The sequence below is a fragment of the Rhinolophus sinicus genome, chromosome 17, assembly GCF_057876585.1.
Source record: "Rhinolophus sinicus isolate RSI-liver-muscle chromosome 17, RSI-T2T, whole genome shotgun sequence".
NCBI lineage: Eukaryota > Metazoa > Chordata > Mammalia > Chiroptera > Rhinolophidae > Rhinolophus > Rhinolophus sinicus.
In genome coordinates, this window is record NC_142517.1 from 150668762 (window position 1) to 150690583 (window position 21822).

The window sequence follows — 21822 nt, forward strand, 5'->3', positions numbered from 1 at the left end:
ATCCGTGAATTTATTTCTTAATTCATGAGTCATTTATATTCACTTTAAAGTTATTATTATTTAATGTTAAATGAATAACGAAGCTGAGAATTTCACTTTGGATTTCCAATTTCAGTTACTCCTGTATTTTACCAGCTCACTACAGAAACACACATAGCTGTACGAAACAGTGAATGACCATGATTTTTTTAAGTCTGTGAATTAAGAACCTCTTTCAAATGTTTTGGCTCACATAGCAGTCAGAGAAACACCTCAAATTTTAAAACAGACAATAACCTGATTGGCTGTCGTCAGATTCGTCATCTTCATCATCCTCCTCATCTTCTTCCTCATCATCTTCCTCTTCATCCTCATTTGAATCTTCAGAATCTTTACTGCTGGGAATGTCAGAATCTGTTCCTCTAAACTGTTCCACTAATGATTTTGCAGGATGAGTGTGATGCTGGGCTTTCACTGTGTTCACATTATTGCTGGCTGCTTTTTCCTTCCCTTGACTATGCAATATGGGAGAGGCTGAGGGCATTCCAGTTGTCTGATTGCCAGGGGTCCTTCTTCCACTTGTACTCAGGTTTACAGGTGAGGAAAAAGGGGTGCTACTCGCAGTAGCAATGTTTTCATTAATCTTACTCTGCATCTTAGTTTTGGTAGTAAGCGCGAGAGGGGCTTCTTGAATGACACTTTGAATAACTCCATTTGGTTGGTGATTACCTAAAAGTGCATTTGTCAAGAATGGATTAGGGTGGTTGTTTTCTAATGTTTGTTTTGGATGTGCTGGTGAACTAGAGGTTCCTTTTGGATTTGACAAAGCTGCAATAACCTTCTTCAGGCTCTTAGATGACTCCTGTTTCTTTAACTGTGCTGGGAATGTCTGTTTATATTGTTCCTGTTGAAAAGTAAGTTAAAAAACAAAACAATATACCATGAGAACAAAGATTACTTTTAATTGCCTTCAGTATCTGATAACAGTATCTTAAATAATGATTTTAAATAATGATATACAGGTGCAATAAAGGCAGTGGAAGTGATAACTAGCTGGTGGCTGAAACCTTGGCTAAACATAATATATTTAAAATACAATTAGGCTTTCCCCCTTAAGATGTGTTTCCTGACTGTCCCCACTCTCTTTACTGTTGCTCCCATTTCCTCAATAGTCCAAGCCTGAAACTCTGAAATCATCTTTTTTTCTTTTTTCCGAGTCAGCCATATGACTGTCTTTTGGATTCTTTCATTAAAATATTGCTCAAATTGGTATTGCTTATCATCATTTCTTCCTAGCCAACTCTCACCGGGTGCTATACACCAATGCCAATTTCATCTTAACATAAGTTTAATTTTATTACATAAGTTTAATTTTGTTACATTAGCTCCTTGGTCAAAGGCTTCAGTGCCTCCTTTATCATTGCAAACTTTATAAAAAAGCCTAAGTACTTACTTAAATTACTTTCCCAGTTGGCACTTACATACCTTTTTAGGCTAACTGGACTGTTTGTCATGCCCTGTTTATTTCATACTTTCAACACTTTCATATTTTGCTGTAACTATTTTCTCTACATGAAATGTTCTTCTCCTACAAATTTTACGCGGATGAAATCCTGTTCATTCTTCAAAATCTAACCCAAGAAGTTTGTTCCAGCCAGAAGCACTCACCTTGGTTTAAAACACTTCTGCTCTTGAATTATGTGTTGCTGGTAAATGGCTTAACCTCTCTGAGCCTTAGTTTCTTTATCTCTCAGAGTTTCGTAAAGATATATAAGATTGCGTGTGGAGAAAGCCTAGCTTAGCTACATTTATTAAGCAAGTGTTTAATAAGTGATTTTCTAATAGACAGTCATACACAATTCTTTAAATAAGAAACACTTAAGAAACTCTTAAAATATTAAGAAACCTTTCATAATACAAATACTTCTTGATATGACTGTAAATTCATTTATCTGAGAGTGGAATATATACTAATAACAATTAAAATAGCCCCCAAAATGTAATTTTTAACGTGCTCCATTTACTCATGGAGAGTCAATAATGTGATGCTACTACAACACCTCCTGGTGATTGAACAATGAATTACAACTCATCACATGCATGATATTATGACACCATTGGTCGTTCCATTGAGATCAGTGATTCTCACATCTGGCTGCACAACAGATCACCTGGGAAGCTTTTTACATATGCAATACCTTAGTCTCAACTCAAGAGATCCTTATTTAATTGTTCTAAGGTGATATTTCTTTTTTAAAATTTCCCATATGACTTTATTGAATACTTAGGCTTGAGAATTACTCATTTGGAGTCTCAAAAAAGCCCAGTTTGTTCCAGTTATTTTTTCTTAACCCTATTCTTAAAGTCTTCACAGTAAAATAAGAGTCAGTGGATTAGAACACTGTGACTTTGTTGAGAAAGAAAGACAGCATATCGTAGTGGTTAAGAAGAACTCTTAGTACCACGCTATGTAGGTTTGAATTCTAGCTCCATCACTGACTACCGGTGTGATCCTGGGAGTTATTTAAGCTCTGTGTATCTCAACATGATCATCTGTTAGTGGTCAACATAACATTAGTAACACAAATGTGTCAATGCACACTCAGCACTTAAAACAATGCCTGGCAAATAATAAGTGCTCTACCAGTGTTATCTAAGGTTTACAAGGCCTACTGATAATTTTGTAACCTAAAGACAGGCAATGTGTTCAAACACAGTATTTTTTCTCTACTCTGGGCTGGTTCTAGAATAAAAAAGCAATGATTATTTAATTGCTAAAATTCTACTGGACATGTGGATGTAGACTACACAGTAACATAAAATCAGTAGCAAGAAAATAAAGATAAAAAAAAATTCTCTGATGAGTGGTTCTGGTTTTGTGTAAATAAAAGATACTCAAAATATTTTGTATTTCATATAATTCACAAAGAATAGCAACGGAAAATGAATCTTTCTAAAGGATTTTTACACTTAAAATTGCTAAATTTAAAGAGGTAAATAACTTAAGAATTCATTTCTTTATAAAAGAATATATTGATATTAGAAAAAAAGGACATTGATTTTAAACAAAAGTAACTGTCAAGTATGTCTTATTCAAACATATTTCTCCCCTTACTGCTAACTCATTAAACCAGCAGGGAAATGACATGATTGTGTTGCCAAAACTATGTTAAGGAGATGCATATGGAAATATAAAATCAGAGAAATTTAGTTTTCTGATGTGCATATTTGACAAAGAAATTATAAAAATAAGAATACAATTTAATTTAAAACTACATATTGTTGGATTACATCAAAGCTCTTTTTCTAATAATAAAATCCTTCCAGAAATAATTTTAACTCACCCGTTTGGATCGCAATTCACTGGTCAAAGGACTAGATTCTTCAGAGGTATTTTTATTCCCTGCTTTAAGTACGTCAGGAGAAGGAACTATGAGTTTCATGTAAGTTTCCTTTTTGGCTTGGTTTACCAAAGATAAAGGTTTCACATTGGACACCAATCCCGTAGACTGTATTACACTTGTATGTTTGTTCACAGATTCCTCCTTTGCCTGAGAGCTTTGGAAAATAAATGGAAGCTGCTGTGACAAAACCTGAGGCTGCTTCTGCTGGGATTGGAATGATGAGTGAGTCTGGGATTCAGACACAAGAGGTAATGGCTGGTGTATTCTTTTTTCCTGGGCTTTTTCAGTTGTTTTCTGTCCATCTGCTTTTGGGTCTGAAATACCATGTAATAGCACCTGCAAATAAAAGTTAAAAGTCAACTACTTACCATTTATTAAAACAAAGGACATCCAGCAGTAAAATTTGGGGGAAAAGAGGACTTTAAAAAGTCCCTTGTGAGACTTACAGATCTATCATTAATCATTAGATAATGATAGATCTGTAAGGCTCACAAGACATATACTAAACGTCTCTGTAAAAATGATTCTCTATCTCCTCTTTTTCCTCCTTTTGCAAAAGAACTAAAGGCAATAATTAAATTTAAACTTTATAAACTTCGAGAGTCACGATGAATCAGTTAATCCCTAAATATGAATCATGTGTGGATACTGCCAAGGGAACTGTTTATACCTGGTTGTTACTTTTATGTTGTGCTTCACTCTCGGAATCAGAATCATCATCTTCACTTTCTTCAATACTTTGATCTTCTTCTTCATCTTCTTCTAGGTCATCTGAATCACTGCTACTAATGCCTTCACTGGAGGTGTCTGATGACGTGCCCGAATCACTATCACTGTTGCTAGAACTTTCCACAGCTTTCTTCCTTGGTTTCTGGACAAAGACAAGATTGTCAGCAAGACTTTAATTTTAGAAAAAAATCAAGTTTCAGTACGAAGTATGCTCTCTTCATTTTCAAATGATTATTTTCAATCTCAAAATGTCATTTCAGGAAAAAGGAAATAGTCACATGCTGTAAAGTTATTATTCAACAAACTGATCAAATTAACTTATCTGACAGGAACTCTCTGATAAAATGTCCAAGCTCTGTCATGTACAGAGTATTGGAAACATCAGTATTACAAAACATCAATATAACAAAACACAAAGACTAATTTACAAAATAATAATTCCAATTATGATATGGATCACATATATTGAATTTCTATATTTAGCTTTAGTCTTCTTTCTTGATGCAGATAGCGAGTCAGCAGCCAAATATTCACATATAACATGCCAAACACACCTTTCTAGGGGAGGGACTACAGTGCTGTCAAAGACAAAGTCCTTGCCTTCAAGAAACTTACATGGTGATGGTGGTGGTGGTACAGTAGACAGATGATTAACATAAAAGCAAATAATTCCATACAGTAGTAAGTGCTATAGAAAAGATAAGATGGGTAGCAACAGATTTATAAGCTGCTTTCATTAGGGTCATCTTTAAAAAAAAAACTCTGTAGTTTTTTTTTTAAAGATGGCATGAGAAACGGGGCCCACCCCAAGAGTGGGTGTAGAGGTGCAGGTTCCAAAGGTTTATGGTGTGAGATATTCATTTGCAGAACTTGCCGCAAGCAGCAGACCCCTGGGTCCTGATCCAAACTGGGCACAGGGATCTGCGTCAACAAGCACTTCACGTGAGTCTGAGGCAGGTGGTTTTGCAGAGTATACGCTGACAGTGTGCAGAGTTTGTGCTTTATAAGGTAACTACTTTAGACCCCATGAAAGAAAAAATAGATGTGAGTAGACTAATCCAAATATGAGAAAAAAAAGAGAAAAATGAGTTTCAGTTTCACCAATTTCATCTCCTTAGTCCCTATTTGTGTGTGTATGTGTGTGTGTGTGTGTGTGTGTGTGTGTGTGTTTGTGTGTGTGTAGGTAGGTAGGTAGTTCTTTTATATTCAGACATAATTAGGTAGTATGTCTATTTTCTGTCATTTAAACATTTTAAAAATGAGTCTTCTTAGGTTCATCAAAAAATGATCAAAGAGCTTATTAATCTACTCCCCTCCCCCATCCAATCTGGGAAAGCCTTTCAGAACCCTCTCCTTGAACTTTCATTTCACTGGATACTTATTTCTTCCAATAACAAAGCAAACACGTATTCAAGGCTATTATGTACCAGGCATAGCTGCTCCAGTCTCTAGGGATACAAGCATGTGACAAAAGACGGCAGCTCTGCCTAGTGGGAACAGAGTGAAGAGAATCAGCAAACAATATAAATAAGTGTTTGTAGTGATAAAGACCACGACTAAAACAGGATAACTGGATAAACAGTGTGTGTTGGCGGTGGGGTGAAGTAAAGATTTATTTAGATGTTTTATCAGGTAAGACCTTTCTGAGCTGGGACCTTAATGGAGGACAAGAGCCAGTCACCTAAAGATAGAGGAGAAGAGAGTTTCAAGACACGGGAAACAGCAAAGGAAACAAGTTGGATGTGTTCAAAGAATGGAGAAGTCAGCTAGACCAGCTACGGCCCAAGGAACATGGGAGAAAGCCGTAGGAAATGAGGCTGCAGGGATCAGGAGGGCCAGAGCCTACAGGGCTTGGGAGGCCGGGCGAAGGATTTTAGCCTGAGTGAGACAGGGAAGCCATGGAGGGAGTGCGACCACGTGATATTTTAAAACCATAAAGAAAAAAAATTTATGTTTTAGAAAGACTATTTTGGCTGCTGTGGTAACAATAATTTGTATGGCAGCAGGAATAGAACGTATTCAACCTTGAATTGTTTTATTTTATTTTTCCTCAACAGGCTGTATGTTTGTGTATTTCAGTTTGTGACCTTGTTTAATTTAAATTATCTGTATTTATTCTAAATATACATGCAGACTAAATGAGGGAATTGGACTTAATCAGGGATTTCCAATGAGCAGTATGCAGATATGTAATTGTGCCTCTCAGAAGGGATTATCAACATTAGCTGAAGAACATTTCTTCAAACTACACATGAAAAGGGCTGATGAAGCAATTTTTAAAAAGCTTTTAAAACGGAAAATACTGACTATAAAAGTATAGGATTTTCCTTTTTAGTACCAATGCCCTTCATCTCTGTTTTACTTAAACAACCAACGACCACAAATTCATGCCAGACCGTGTATGAGGCAAAGGTGGTCTTCTTCTGCGTCCCACATTCTAGTATCCCTCACTTTGACAGCCAATCTCTCTCTAGTGCTGTTTCTATGAGATGTATAAACACTACCACGCTACCTCAGAATCTCTCTTTATATCATTAAAGAGATGCCTCTGTCAGTTTTTACTATCCGCTACCAAAAGTCGTTTTTCTTTTAATAGCACTAATTCTGCTTCAGAATGTAAGTGTAGATTCCTTATTAGACCTGAGGACAAGAAAAGTCTCACTCGATGCGCCTTGTACAATTTGGAGGTACTGGAGCATTTAGACTTTACTGTGTTATTGCAGCACTACTTCCAACATGGAGGATGGTGTAAAGCTTAAAAACATGGACATTTAACTTTTAGAAATATAGAAATATGTCCGATGATATTATGTCTGGGATTTGTTTCAAAACACTAAGGGAGTAAGGAATGTGTCTGGCAGCAGCGCAGACAGGCCCTCAGAGCTCACACTGATGGGAATGCCTTTGAAACAAATCCGAAGGAACAAGAGCAAAGAGAACTTGAAGAGCAGCAGTGGAGAGTGTGACCCTGAAACCTGTGTCCCTGGAGGGAAATGACCAAGAATCTCTCAGCATATTTGCGGAGCGCTCAGTGGGGCGGCTTGAGGAAGAAAGGGAATGTTGATCCTGGGGCCTCAGTACGGTCCTGTTGAATCTTTGTGATGGTACAGTGAGGCTTGTTGGCTTTACCAGGTGAGCTTCCTCAGACCCTCCTGTGTCTTGCCATATTTTGGAAAACACCAATCTTCTGTTGAGAAGAGAACAGCAACCTCTAGAGGAAATATTTCTATGAAATACACTGGGCAATAGAGGAAAAAAATCTTTACTTGTTCCATTGATCCTGGAAAACATATGGAGCTTTGATGCTGTCCTGAAGAAGGACAAGGAAAAATTGATGACATCAGAACATGTTTTCTGTTCATGTCTTTTCATCTTAACTAATCACTTCATCATGCACAGTGGCCGAAACTTCTGCAGTTTGAGGTGTGACCGACAGCAAAAGTAGCACAAATTTCCTTTTCCTTTTTTATGGATAAAAGATTCATTTTACTGTAGCTCTTAGCAACCTCAGAATATGATGGCTTTTCGTTTCTTATTGAGTCAAGAACTTTCACCTTTTCACTTAAAGGAAGTACTTTACAGCTTCTATTTGGCATATCCAAATTATCGGCATCACCACTCTTGCGCTTTGGGACCATTATCAAGTAAAACAAGGGTAAGTTGAACACAAGCACTGCGATATCCTAACGGTCGATCTGATAACCAAGAGGGCTACTAAGTGATTAACAGGCAGGTGGCATGTACAGTGTGGAGACGCTGGACACAGGAACGATTCACGTCCTGGGAAGGATGAAGTGGGACAGGGCAAGATTTCACCACGCTACTCAGAAGGCACACGATTTAAAACTAATGAATTGTTTATTTCTGGAATTTTCCATTTAATATTTTCAAATGGCAGTTGACTACAAGCAACTAAAACTGCAGAAAGCAAAACCATGAGTGGATAAGGGGGAATTACTGTAGTAAGTTGCTCACTGGGATGCCAGTGAAATTCACTGGGTGGTGTGCCTGACTGAGTCACGACTGCAGAAAAGCAGCCAATTGGCAAGGAAGCCACCAATGGCAGCCACAGCATAAGCGCAAGAAGAGACCGGAAACAGGAACAGAAACCCCTTCCTCTTCTAGTGTTTCTCCAGGATCCTGTATTGGCAAGGTCTAACATTGTGCCAAGTGGCAAAAAAGAAAAGGCTGAATTTAGAACTGAGAGGCATTAAATTAATAACCTGTACCATAGGGGATATAACAAAATAAAACTGGCCATGAAGTGATAACCGTTGAACATGAATAACGGGTACACAGGATTGTTATGCTATTCTGCCTACTTCATATATTTGAAATTTTCCATTAATGTTGTTTTGTTTTTCTTTTCCTAAAGCACGGACTCTGGAGTCAATCTGCCTGACTTCAAATCCTGGCCACTTACTGGCCAGCTATTTTGGGCTCTGTTTCCCCATTTGTAATAATAGTACTAATCTTAGTATGGGTGGGGGTAGGATTAAAATAGATATTATGTGCAAAGTAATCAGCACAGAGTGGTATGTAGTTAAGTACTCAGATCTTAGCTATTATTACTATTTGTGTTATTTATTGGTGCCGACAGTTTTAATTTTACAAGATCCATAATATTAGTACCACATAATAATAATAAACATCTGCAAATATAGGAGTGGGTAATTCACAAAAAAATTATTCCATAGATTCAGGTAGTTTGTCCTTTAGAATGCTTATATGTAGATCTGTTATAAGTTTGTCCTTGAAAGAACAATTTACCTTATCCTTGATTTTGTCAGCTCTAGCATCCAAAGGCGGGTTTTTGTTTTGTTCCTGATTACATTTTCGATTTCCTCCACCTGAGCTTATACTTTTAGTTTGTCCCACGGAACTTGAAGCAGTAGTGGATAGTACAGATGTGTTGATACCAGATACAGATGATGTACTATTTCCATTTATTGACCCATTTACACCTTGAAAACAAAAATAAACATTTTCATACAATAGAATATTATTGAGCAATATAAAAGAATGAAGTACTGATACGTGCTACAATGTGAATCATCTTGAAAATATTATGCTAAGTGAAACACACCAGACACAAAAGGGACCATATTGTATGATTCCATCTGAGATACTGTAGTCACCATAGGTAAATCCACAGAGATAGAGCACTACCGAGTGGTTGCCAGGGGCTGGGGGAGGTAAGAATGGGGAGAAACTAGTTAACAAGTATGGGGTTTCCTTTTGGGGTGAGAAAAATGTTTTGAAATTAGATAAAGGTACTGGTTGCACACAACTGTGAATGCATGAAATGCTACTGAATTATTCACCTTAAAATGGTTAATTTTATATTTATGTGAATTTTATTTCAACTTTTAAAAATGTTTAGAAAGATAATTAAAGTCAAGTACTCTCCCTTCAGAGCATACTTCCCAAAAGAGTAATTCAAGTGAAAAAAAGATAATAATAAGCCATCTAAAATGCTATTAGAATTTGTAAATGATATTCTAATAATAGTTATCAATTATAGAAATATTGATGACCATTTGAAAGAAAAAGGTATACTAGAACATTACTTTTAATGAATTGAATGCTTAATTACAGAATAAACAATATATTATACTGGGTTATATAAAAAGTAATGAGAACACAGGAAAAAGCAGTGGAGTTGGGAGTTAGAAGACCTAGGTTGAAATCCTGACTATGTTACACCAATATGTAATCCGTATTTCCTTGAATAATTTATTTAACCTTAGTTGCAAAAAAAATACTAAATGGTATTTAACCTTGGTTGCAAAATGAGAATACTTCCAATCTCAAAGAGTTATTACAAAGATAAAACAGGACCATGTGAAAGTGTCTAGAGCACAATGCTACATAAATGTTACTCAACTTCAACTCTACTCAAAATAGGTATGGGAAAGGAGGATTTGTAATAAGTTAATATGAATACCTTTTTCAGGGCCATTTCTATTACTTTTTCCTGAAGTCCTTGAATGGAATGAAGAAGAATCATGATTCTGGGCTGGAGGAGCAAACAGTGGTGGAATTCCCAGTAATTGTGGAAAGAAGGTTGCCCCTGTTCGAGTATGAACATCTGTTGTTCGCCACCATTCCGCACCTCAAAACCAAACACCAAACAAACAAGCAAAAATATTTGAATTAACTTTCTAGTGAATCTAACAATGCTTTTTAGATTTTCACTCCTGAAAAAATATTTAAAGTTTCATCTTGGAACAGAATTGCTGAATTACACATAGTTCTGATCATCTTTCTAACTGTAAGATGGCTAATTAAGAGTCATACACTCATCACTCCACTCATTAAGAAAGTAACCAAGGGTTTTCACTAGGCAGCTTCCTTGAGTTCAAGGTCATGAAGAATAAAGGTAGCCTATGGTTTTAAAAACAAAATGTAAAACTTGGAATATTAAAGAATTATTTCACTCTTTGATGACTTATACCATCACTTTCTAAAATAGGAAAGAAACAAAATATTTAAGACTATACTAATCTGTTTTAAAACCTTAGAATTTAAGGTTACCATCTACAACCAAAGATAAGAATTTCCTCCAATTACATGCAATATAAATCTGGCTCTGATAAATCGGGCTGTTGAAATAATAATACAAAGACTACTGTAATCCCGTATAACTCAAATGCATCTATGGAAGAAAACATTCTATAGTCAAACAAAAACATAAAGACAGCAAAACCAGAAATCCTTTTTTTTCTTTTTCTTGGACTAAGAATGAAAAGTGCTCAAAGAAGATTTCCAAAACAACTCATAGTAAAATATAGAAGATTTATAAAGTTTCTCCCTTTGGAATTAATGAGAAAAGCTTGAATTTTGATTATATGTCCTCTCATAAATTATAACAATGATTGTTTTATCAACGTAAAATGACGAAATGGTAGAAAATCACCTAAAGCAATTTAGATATTCAAACAGTGGCTCTCAGTTAAAACTTTTAGAAAAGGAGAGATGCCAAATTTTATAGAATACATTTTTCAAGGAAGGGTGAAGATTAAGAAAAGATTTGAAATAATCCAAAAGAAAGTCTTGTATTGCCCCATCTAAAATCTCAAAAACAATCTTTCCAGCTGGTTAACCTGCTATATTACCAAATTAGTTATTACCTTTGAGGCTAATCTTCCAAGAGATATGCTATATTTTTTTCATTGATTGTAACAATCATAAGGAAATTAGAGGGAAATAAACCCTGATAATATAGCATGGAAAAAAATCGATACTGTCAGTATACTGCTTTATATGATCTTTAAGCTTTCCGAGGAATATCACTTTCCATTAAAAATAGGATGTAAAATAATGTGCATCTTCACTATCTAATGGCAAAATCTGTTTTTTTTAAAAAAAAAAAATGTTCATGGTAGCTGCCATTCTGAAAGGTCTGAAGAACAGTATACGCAGGAAACTGCAAAAGCTATTCTTTTGCATGGCAGGGAGGCACTGCTAGTGAAATGACACCAAAGCGTATCAGCAGTGCCTGAATGATGGGAACTCAACCAAGAATAACTATACAAAAGCATTAATCATTTATCCACTGTTTAGATGAAAAAAGTGTATTTAGATAGGAAGGAAAACTGCGTAGTTGGGGCTTGTATCAGCACAGTTGGAATCTATTGTTATTTATAGGCTTGAAAACTAGGTGCCATATAGCTGACAAAAAGGGACTGAGGTTTTCCAAAAATATTTGTATTATTCAATACAGAGTTCATAATTAAAGCATTACAGTTGAATGTATACACTTTGTAAACAACCAACAAATTGGTAAGGTAATCAAAGTGTAGTAACATTCAAATACTTTAGACATAAACTCAGAAAAAACATAAACATGTACTTCTGGTAAATAAGTACATTGTCAATGGTAAATAAGGACACAGTACAGACTAGAAAAAAACAATTGGAAAATGTGTGTAATTAATAAGCTGATATCACAAGTGAAAAAACAAGTAAATAACATCAATTGATAAAAAGATTAAAATGGTAGGGCTCTGACTACAAACTTTACAAATGTCTAATATTTCACAGGAAATAATATAATTTTTGTTAAATGAAAGTTTATCTTCTAAATTGAAGAAAATTTAAAAAAATGTACTCACTCATAAACTAGCTAGTTTAGATCGTGATGTATACAAAATAAAGATTCCATAAACCAGCACATGAATTTCTAAATGTATTCAAAGGAGGTTTACAGCACAGAAGCAAAATTAATCATACTTAGCTGAAAAATCCTAATATTTAAGAGGCTATACTGAATCTCAATTGGAACCTAGAAGATATAGCAGAATTTGAAAATCTTTCATACTTGATTGAGCCAGATACTTCACAAAATTCATGGAAATACAACATAAAAAATTAATGACTAAAAATTATATGTATTTTAAAAGAAATTACCATGAAACACTATTTCAATATGAAAAGAAATAATTTTATTATACTAATAAGCATTAAATAATTTTGCATCTGCCAATTTAATCATCTGAAGTGCAAAGTAATTTAGAAGTGCATACAATTTAAAAATAAATTCTTCCTCATTTAAAATTCCTAGTAATTTCTTCCTTGTGTGTCTTTATTTATTCATTCATTCATTCATTCATTCATTCATTCATTTATTTGATGATTTCAAAACTCTGGCATGTTGGTTACCCTTTTAACCCAAGTCAACTACAGGGAATTTAAATTCAATTTGTTACACCAAATCTACAACTTAATTAAATGAGTCCTCTAAAACTAGGCATTTGGCAAAAAAGTATGCTTCTATAGGCATACTTTTACCACGAAAGACTCTGTCTTGTAATTGCTTATCCATCTCCTAAAAACTATAAGCATATATTATGCTAGTATATTTCTCAGTGCCTGGCCTAGTACACAGAACATAGTAAATGCTCAAAGAAGTTTGTACAATAAATGAATGAGTGAAGTTTATGCATGCTAGGGGAATTATTAAATTTTTTATAATACAGTGGTAGCGTCAACATTATTGAAGACCAGATGAAGAATCCTATGTACTTGTTAACCATCATTCCAGTGCAGAAGGTAATGATGCGGTAATTACACTGTGGCCAAGAAAGCTCAAAAGCAATACTATCTATAATAAACTATGACAAGATAAAACAATTTTAAGATATCAGTAACTATATTAATATTACCTGTTTTGATTTTTATTCAGCAATCCTGTATTTCAGCAAATATCTATTGAATGCTGATCTTGTTAAACAACTATGCTAGAAACTGACTGAATTAAATTTCTATTAGTATTTTTAAAGCAAATGATAAGACTTAGTTTAAGAATTTATTTTAACTTTTTAGTCATACTACCCCTCCTCTCTTCTAGACTGAACTAAAGGAATAATACGACTCAAGAAATAGTACTTGAAATACACATTTAACCATCTTCCCATTATATATATGTATGTGTGTATGTGTACAAATATATACATACATATATTTATGTGTGTGTGTGTATATATGTGTGTGTATATATATATATATATATATATATATATATATATACACACATATATAAAGAGAGAGAGAGAGAGAGCGCACTTGGCAATTTATTAACGATTAAAGTGGGAAAGAGAAAATAATTACAGGTACTAATTATGTATGCCAAACACCGCATTCATCACTGAAACATGGCTTATCTCCTTTAATCTTCACAAGAATCCTAAGAGTCAGGAAGTATTATTATTATTATTATCCTCATTTTACAGATGAGAATACTGAGGCTGAGATGTCAGACGACTTCTTCAAGGTCACACAGCTAAAATGTAGCAAAGCCAAATTTAAATTCAAGGTTTATTTGTGTCTAGAATTATGCTCTAATTTTTAAACACCCCTTACTAAAATTTATTAAAGTAAAATTAATCACTGGAAACACTTAAATTTTAGACTTTTAAAATAATATAACATGACAAATTGTAGATTGTATGTGTAAGTTAAGCTTTAATTGTTGTTTTACTGAACTCCTGAATTCTCACAATCTATAGAATTTGGGATAGTTTTTGTCTTCCTGCAATGTAAGTAGTGCAAATATAAGTTGTTTTGATTGAACATGGAAAACTATGGAAATTTAAGAGCCAAGCTCATCGTCCTTACCAACTGCAGAGAAATGAGAACTCAAAATAAAAGTATAGAGATGTTAATGTAAGAACTGGCCTTTAGTTTTCTATTGTAAGGTTATGCGATTTTTAAAATAAATAAAGCTGAAAAAACCAAACTCTACACTTACAATACATAAACATTTCTGCATATCACACTTCAATAAAAAGCACAAGAAAAACTTGGCCGAATTATTCACTTTTGTTGCAGATGCCTATTTTTTTAGCTAAACATTTGAATACCTAATTAATTGCAATGCCATGTAGCACACATAGTGTGGAGTTTTTTGCACATGATAAAATAGGATTGAGCAAATTCTTCCACAAGAAGTTTTAATATACCAGGACATTAGACTGTTCTTTTTGTTCAATTTAATAAACAAATTACTGCTTGAACATTTTTCAAGCTTTCCTCCTTTCCTTGAACACTGTTTGTAAGAGATGTTTACCTGGAAAAGATGCTAGTTGGGGATGTACGGCTAAGGCTGTGGGTGTACCAAGTGTCCCCAAACCACCAAATTCTGAATGCCCTGAGCTGGCTGAATGTAGACCAAAGACTGGGTGGCTGGCCATTGGGAAGGCACTCGACACTGTGGACAGGTTAAACGGTTGATCCCCAGCTGCTCTGAATAAATGTCCTGGGAGGGAAAAGAACACACTTAAAAGTTGTACTATAAACACAGGTGAGATTTATCTGATTTCAGCATTCATAAATTCGTTAAAATTTATCATTTATCTACTAAATTTTTATTTTACACTTTCTTTTGCATTTCTACTCTTCAAACCCTACAGAATAAAATGTTTCTAGAAACATGAAAGTACTCTGATGCGCATAGTTAAAACAAATGGTATAAACTTATTTGAGATTTTAGAAATGATGTTTTAAGTAAATAATTTCCACTAATTATATACACTTTGACCTACAGAAGTGAGGCAAACTTTCTGTTAAAACATCAATGTATTATCAAAAAAATTTTACTCATGAGAAGGAAAACAAAAACATCTTATTAAGGTTGAAAACCAATGAAATAGGTCCAGAACCTGTCACCCAGTCATTGCTCAAATTATCATACACTCTAGGCAGTTTCCAGTTTCCATGCGCCAGAAGAGAAGCTATGTTCTCTATTCAGTACCTCTTAGATGAGGAGAGTTGATCCCAAAAGGGGATTGTATTCTAGCCTAATAAAGCAATGGATAGGACAACATAAAGATTTACTAAATAAGCTTATTAAGATATTTTTGCACCGAAGGCAGGTTATCAATATAAAAATCATTTTTAACTTGGTGATAGATCATATTCAATTCAAATGTGTGACTTTTCAACCTCCACTTTTACTCTAAAGAGAATCTAGTACTGAGTTATCACAACTCCAGGAAGGAGTGTTATACAATCAAAAACATGACTTGTTTTTCATACTATGTAGGGATTTGGCAGAAAACTTGTTAATACTTGTTAATCTTTCTTTTATTTCCAGGAAATAATTACGTTTCCCTAGCTTGATACTATTAATATCATACAAAGAATATCCAACCCCACACTCCAGGCTATCTTAAGAATTTACCCTGTGAAAGGCATTGTGCTCCGTGTGAAAATAAGAAAAGCCTTCCTTATTACCTCCTGTTTGTATCAGACCTGACTGTGCATTGCAATTTAATTAGTTTTAACACAACATGTTTGAAGTAAATTTAAAAATGTAAGTTAAAAATAACTATGCTTTTTATCATTCAGTTATCAACAGAAATCATTCCTCTTTGTTTTCGTTCCCTGAAAACTAAAGGAAAGCCATCAAAAGGTCAGAGTACGCCCTGAAAGACTATATTCTTTACTGAAATAACACTACATTTTTATTGAAATATTAAGATCTAAATAAACTGCACCAAGTCACAAGTATGTCTCATATCAGCCTATAAGGTTAAAAGTTACCACTGAGTGTCGAAGTCCCACTATAGTAAAGCAATACCCAGATCTCACAGGAAAGATCCTCAAAGTGTTTTTATCAAGGAAGGCCCACAAAGAAATTGTCAGAGGGGACGACAAGAAAGACACAGACTTGGGTATCTTTCCCAAGTCAGCCAATCTTTGTTTTTGTTCATCAAAGCATACACAGAAAATTTGTGAATCTGGCGCTTTTCTTTTTATCACAGTTCTAGACTGTATTAGCACTGAAGATCACTCAAAACAAAATAGGACATCATAATTGGAGAAAGTTACTTCAAATATCACTGTCTTTAAGACTAGTGATAGACAGAGGAGAGAGAGAGAGAGAGAGAGAGAGAGAGAGAGAGAGAGAGAGAGAGAGTTTAACAGCAAATTCTCAAAAACACAGCTAGTTTCTCTAAAGAAAACGAGCCTGTAACATTAAGAAGCAGTATTTATTTCCACATGTGATTGCATATAAAATCTCACATTCTCACCAATCAATTCAAATTCTGAATCAGATGTCCTTAATAAAATGTTTTATTTACAAACATACTGTGATCAGTTACATTTCCTTCTACATCAGTTTTCTTTACTTTTCTTTTTTTAAACTCTTATTTTAAGTGTTTTTCTAGGATTCATCAGCTCCAAGTTAAGTAGTTGTTTCAATCTAGTTATGGAGAGCACAACTCACAGTGGCCCTTATGGGGGTCGAACCGGAAACCTTGTAGTTAAGAGCACCACGCTCTAACCAGCTGAGCTAACCAGCCGCCCCTACATCAGCTTTCTTGATAAGCAAGTTGAACTGACCATTCTAATTTAGGGATTTTAGCATCATTTGTCATTTATATTTTAAAATGATAATTCTTAAGCTATATTTGTCAAATATACATACATATATTATATATATTTTTATATGTGTGTATATATGTATATGTGTGTGTGTGTGTATATAATATATATATATATATATATATCTCATAGTGATTTAATACAAAAAATGAGGATAAACTCAAAACAACCCAAAAATATAAATGGTCAGAACAGACTGAAATTATAAAGCATCAGAAACTGATAGAAATACTTCTACAACAGCGAATAAATAGGTAGTAAGCAGCATTCTTAGATGTAGTTAAAACATTAATTTTGATTGGGAAAAAGCAAATGAGCTAAACCTTGGAATCTCATGGACAAAAAACATGAGCAATACCTAAATGAAATTGTCACTCTTGCAGCAATAATTAAGAACAAATCATACAATCTGACAAAGAAAAAGTTCTTTTTTAACTCTAAAGAGTGAAATATCTAGTATAGTCCTGTATACAGAATCACGTCTATGCCTTGCAACATTACAAAGAGGCTACCTTACTCTTTTTTCTTATTCTTTCTTATAAAATTCTGGGGAAGATAATTAAAACAAAGAAATCACCCAAGTGACAATGGCATCTATAGGGCCTGTTCCTTGTTGATGAGAAAAGATTCACTTTTTATTTAGTAAAGAAGATTAGGACCATATAGTGGTTATGGTAATACCATGAACTATCAAAAATACACATTAGAGACTTTCTCTGCTATATATGGATAAAGTTGTACCACATGGGGAAATATTTTCATAATATATTTCATAATATTTACTAAAATTTGCATTTATAGCAAGAATCTAGATAGAAACTGACTGTTAGTATTGTTTTTCTATCACCTTTTAAGAAACACGAATATTAATTCCATGTAAAAATCTTCCAGAAGTATTCTGTTATTTATTCAACAGTTTCAGTAATTCAGACACTTCATGAACACACCTATTAAGTATCAGGTGGTATGTTTAGTTACTGACATACAAGAATGAATACAACATAATCCTTAACCTCAAAGAATGCGTGGTGTGACCATAATATAAATAGTATAAGACTATTTTTTACACTACAATGTATAAAACAAGTTAGGTAACATTGTGATATTATAAATTAGCACTGTCTTGCACAGGACTAAGTAACAGATCCCAAATACCTAAAACAGTGCCTCATACATAACAGATATACAATAAATACCCGATAATGAATCAATTCACTACTCTCTGAGAAAAGGTACATCGCTGGGACTGATTCCACAGGCCTTCAATGTGAACAGGAATTTGTCTTGAATCTTCATTTAAATTTGCAAGGATGCATCCTAGTATCCTTTTGCCTAACTTCACAAACCTCTGGTCCTGACTGGTTTTTTTTGTTTCTTTGTTTTTTAATTACCACTTGGCCCTTTGTTCCTCCTTGATTCCATTTAGGTCACATGTTGAATTTGATCATACAAAATAAAACCACCTCCAAGATCTTAAATTCTTAAGTCCCACTCTAACCACAATTCCCACCTCTCCATTTCCTTCTTTCTCACCATGATTTCTGGTCTCTCCCAATCTTCTACCACTCCCCTGACACTATCTATTTCCTTTCCTCTCAATCTCACCATCTCTCCTGTGTTAACCTTGAAAGAAAATTCTTATACCTATATGTCGACTTCCTTCCCACTTCTCAGAATCATATATTTCTGCCACGCCCCAAACCTTCTTTCCATTTTGTCTGTAAAATTACTAAAGTTTTCTCCATCACTCGATCCCACTAATCTTTACTCTACAATCCTCCTTCTAACCTCTCTGTGTAAATCGGGCATTGCCAACTGCCTCGTCCTTATTAAAACCCATGTTCACCTTTAAGCTCCAGGTCATGGAACGATCTTGATCCTCTTCTTAACTACGTATATCTTGCAATACTACTACTGTCTGCTTTTTCGGATTTCTGTTTTGCTCTTTTCTAAATGTAAGCATTCCCAAAGATTTTGCCCAGCTATCTCTTTTTTTCCTTTTCTTGTTAGGCTTTCTTCCTCAGTTATTTCATGTGCTTCCACTGTTTTAACAAACACTTCTATATGAATGAATTCTAAATTATGAGCTTAGCTCCTTAAGAGCAAAAATTGAATCTCGTTCATCTCAGTATCCCCAATAACTGGCATACTCTGAAATACAATAGGCGTTTAACAAACGTTTCCCACTGCTGTATTTTTGGTCACATGTTTCTTCTACTTCACACCCCGCCCCCCCCATGCCTACATAACATGCTCTTTGACTCCTTTTCCCTTTTATAATCAAATCTATACTTCCCTAACCATCTAAAAACATATTGGCCAGGAATATTCCTGAATCTCCCAGACAGATATGTTTTGGGCTTCCTTTGAACATTCATGATTATTTACAATCTTTCACTCATACCATTACTAAGGTACAAGGCTAGAATGGAAAAAGTAACTTCTTAATCATTTTTACTTTCTACAAAACACGGCATAAAGCAAACTGTTATCAGTTGCAGGGAAGACGTTTACTAATACCTGCTGTGGACAGCTCTACAATGGTAGTTTTCAATTCTTTGTTTCTCTATTCTTTTAAAAGGCTAGAATAACCAGAAGTCATTCTTTAAATGATTAAAAGTACATCTCACTTTTTTTCTCTGCTCCAATTGTAAAAGGCATTCACAATGTTACTAAATGCTCTTTGGGTAATCAAAAGCTGATTTAATGACATCTGTGTTGTGGCTTTAATCTTATACAACAAGGGGTGCTGTTTTGATTACTCCCAAGCTTCCAGAACAATGCCAGTCTTCACCAACTGTATTGAAATTTCGAAGTTCACAAGGTAATTTTTTATCATAGATTGGCTCAAAGAATATAACTACATTTAAAACAAAGCATATTCTATATTAATAAAAAAAGCAGAATATTTTCTGAGATGAAACAAAATACGACAAGTGAAAGTGGCTCTATTAACCTAACAATTGTAAAAAAAAAATCATTTGTATTAGAACACTCCACTTTTGGAGAAGTAACTTTTTTCTACATTAATATGACTAACATCAGAAGAAGCACCAAATAAAAGCCTGTTATGATTAAAACTCTTAAATTTTGCTCAGAGAAAACATTTGCGAACTGATAAATTATACCATAAAATGAAAATACTTTTACAAGATCACAATTATTTTTAACAGATATTAATATTCAAACATAGTTTCGATATAATGAATGCAACTTTTATTTTAGTTTCAATTTTAAGTGACAGGTAACAATGTGCACATTTGGCATAATAAAAATTAATATACATCTGTAATGACTTATAATAAGCTGAATACTTTTTAGCAGAGCTTTTCAAATTCTACTAGCCAATCTATGTATAAGTGATTAAAGGCGGTTACACATAATGCCAGCGTCTCAGCAACAACGCCTGGTAACTGCAAGTGTCTTTATTAATATTAATGAACTTCATGACACAACACAAGAAGGCTTTTTTCCTCCCACAAGAATGAAACAGGACAAACACTGTACTAAGGCCTTGAACGTAAACTACCAGTCAACAAGAGCTCCTACCACTCAGGGAAAGTCCAGATAGCAAACTAAAACAAAATAATTCTGAGGAGTAAGTATGTTAAAGCATCGAATCTTTTAAAAAATCAAGGAGACTGCTTACTATGATAGCATCCTACATATTGCTTTTTGTGTGCTTAAAATATCTTTGTTCTTTCATTGCTACACAAACTTGTTGCAACACGTCTTCAAACTCTTGTCTCTAGCTCTTTAAAATTGTAAGCAGAATTTTATAGCACTGCAAAGTCAGCCTCTAGTATACAACCTGTAAATCCTCAAAAATGGTAGCGCATTCAAATAGAGGTCATATGAGCACTAGTAATAAGTAAATGTAATAACCAAAGTGATCATTATCAAAATTACTATTAAAGAAATGCTCAAATGACTGGCTCACATGTTAAAATTCTTAAATATATTAATGTTTACATATTTAGAAACTCAAAATGTACAAATTCTATAAACTTGAACTTTGATTAAAGGACAAACAGAAAGAATTCTATAGTTAATGGGGACAAAACATTTCTTCCCATATAATCATTTCATTCCTGTATTTTCATAACTTTTTCAGCCAGTTAACCTTTATATTTTAACATTTAAAAATATTCATGGCATGGAAATATTTTTATTTATAAGTATGTATTTTGAGATAATTTTAGACTCAAAAGAGTTTCAAAAATAGTACAGCATACTAACACCTCCTCTTAGCTTACCTCATCTTATTAACTTACATGATAAAACAGAAAAAAACAATTTTCAAAACGAAGAAATAAGCCTTGATTAATTAATTAAAATAAAGAATTTATTCAGATCTCTTTAGTTTTTCTACTAATGTCATGTTTCTGTCCCCAAATCAAATCCAGGATCTCACATTACATTTGGTTGCTGTGTCTCTTTAATTTTCTCCAACTTTTGACAGTTTCTCAATCTTCTTTCATGACCTTGGTACACTGAAGAGTACTGATCAGGTATTTTATAGACCGTCTCTCCATGTGTGTTCAACTAATGCTTTCTTATGATTAGAAGAGGTAATGCATTACTAGGAAAAAGTACCGAATGCGCCCCTCTCGGTGAGGTATCTGGGGTCTATGATGATGCTATGTAGTACTGATGACATGAACTTTCATCTCTTGGCTAAGTTGTTATGTGCCAGGATTCTATGTAAAGTTACTACTTTCAGACACTCTTTTTACCGGGGGGAAAAAAGTCACTAAAGGCCTAGGTAACCTTGGGAACAAAAGCTGTCACCCTATAAGATTGAATATGGTGAACAAGC

The 21822-nt window shown here is 34.2% G+C and overlaps 1 protein-coding gene across 16 annotated transcripts in view; it reads right to left on the reverse strand.

Moving 5' to 3' along the window:
- The window catches only part of BAZ2B (bromodomain adjacent to zinc finger domain 2B), a 311801-nt gene that overhangs the window by 157422 nt on the left and 132557 nt on the right, over positions 1-21822 (reverse strand). For 15 of the 16 annotated variants that reach the window (XM_088794244.1, XM_074336965.2, XM_074336961.2 and 12 more), the window contains 6 exons: positions 14683-14871; positions 10060-10227; positions 8883-9076; positions 4054-4254; positions 3324-3719; positions 277-883 (listed from right to left, as the gene is read on the reverse strand). In XM_088794244.1, the coding sequence (XP_088650370.1) occupies positions 277-883; positions 3324-3719; positions 4054-4254; positions 8883-9076; positions 10060-10227; positions 14683-14871 (1755 nt within the window). The remainder of the gene's footprint in view (positions 1-276; positions 884-3323; positions 3720-4053; positions 4255-8882; positions 9077-10059; positions 10228-14682; positions 14872-21822) is intronic. The other variant, XM_019727243.3, reaches the window with a different exon arrangement.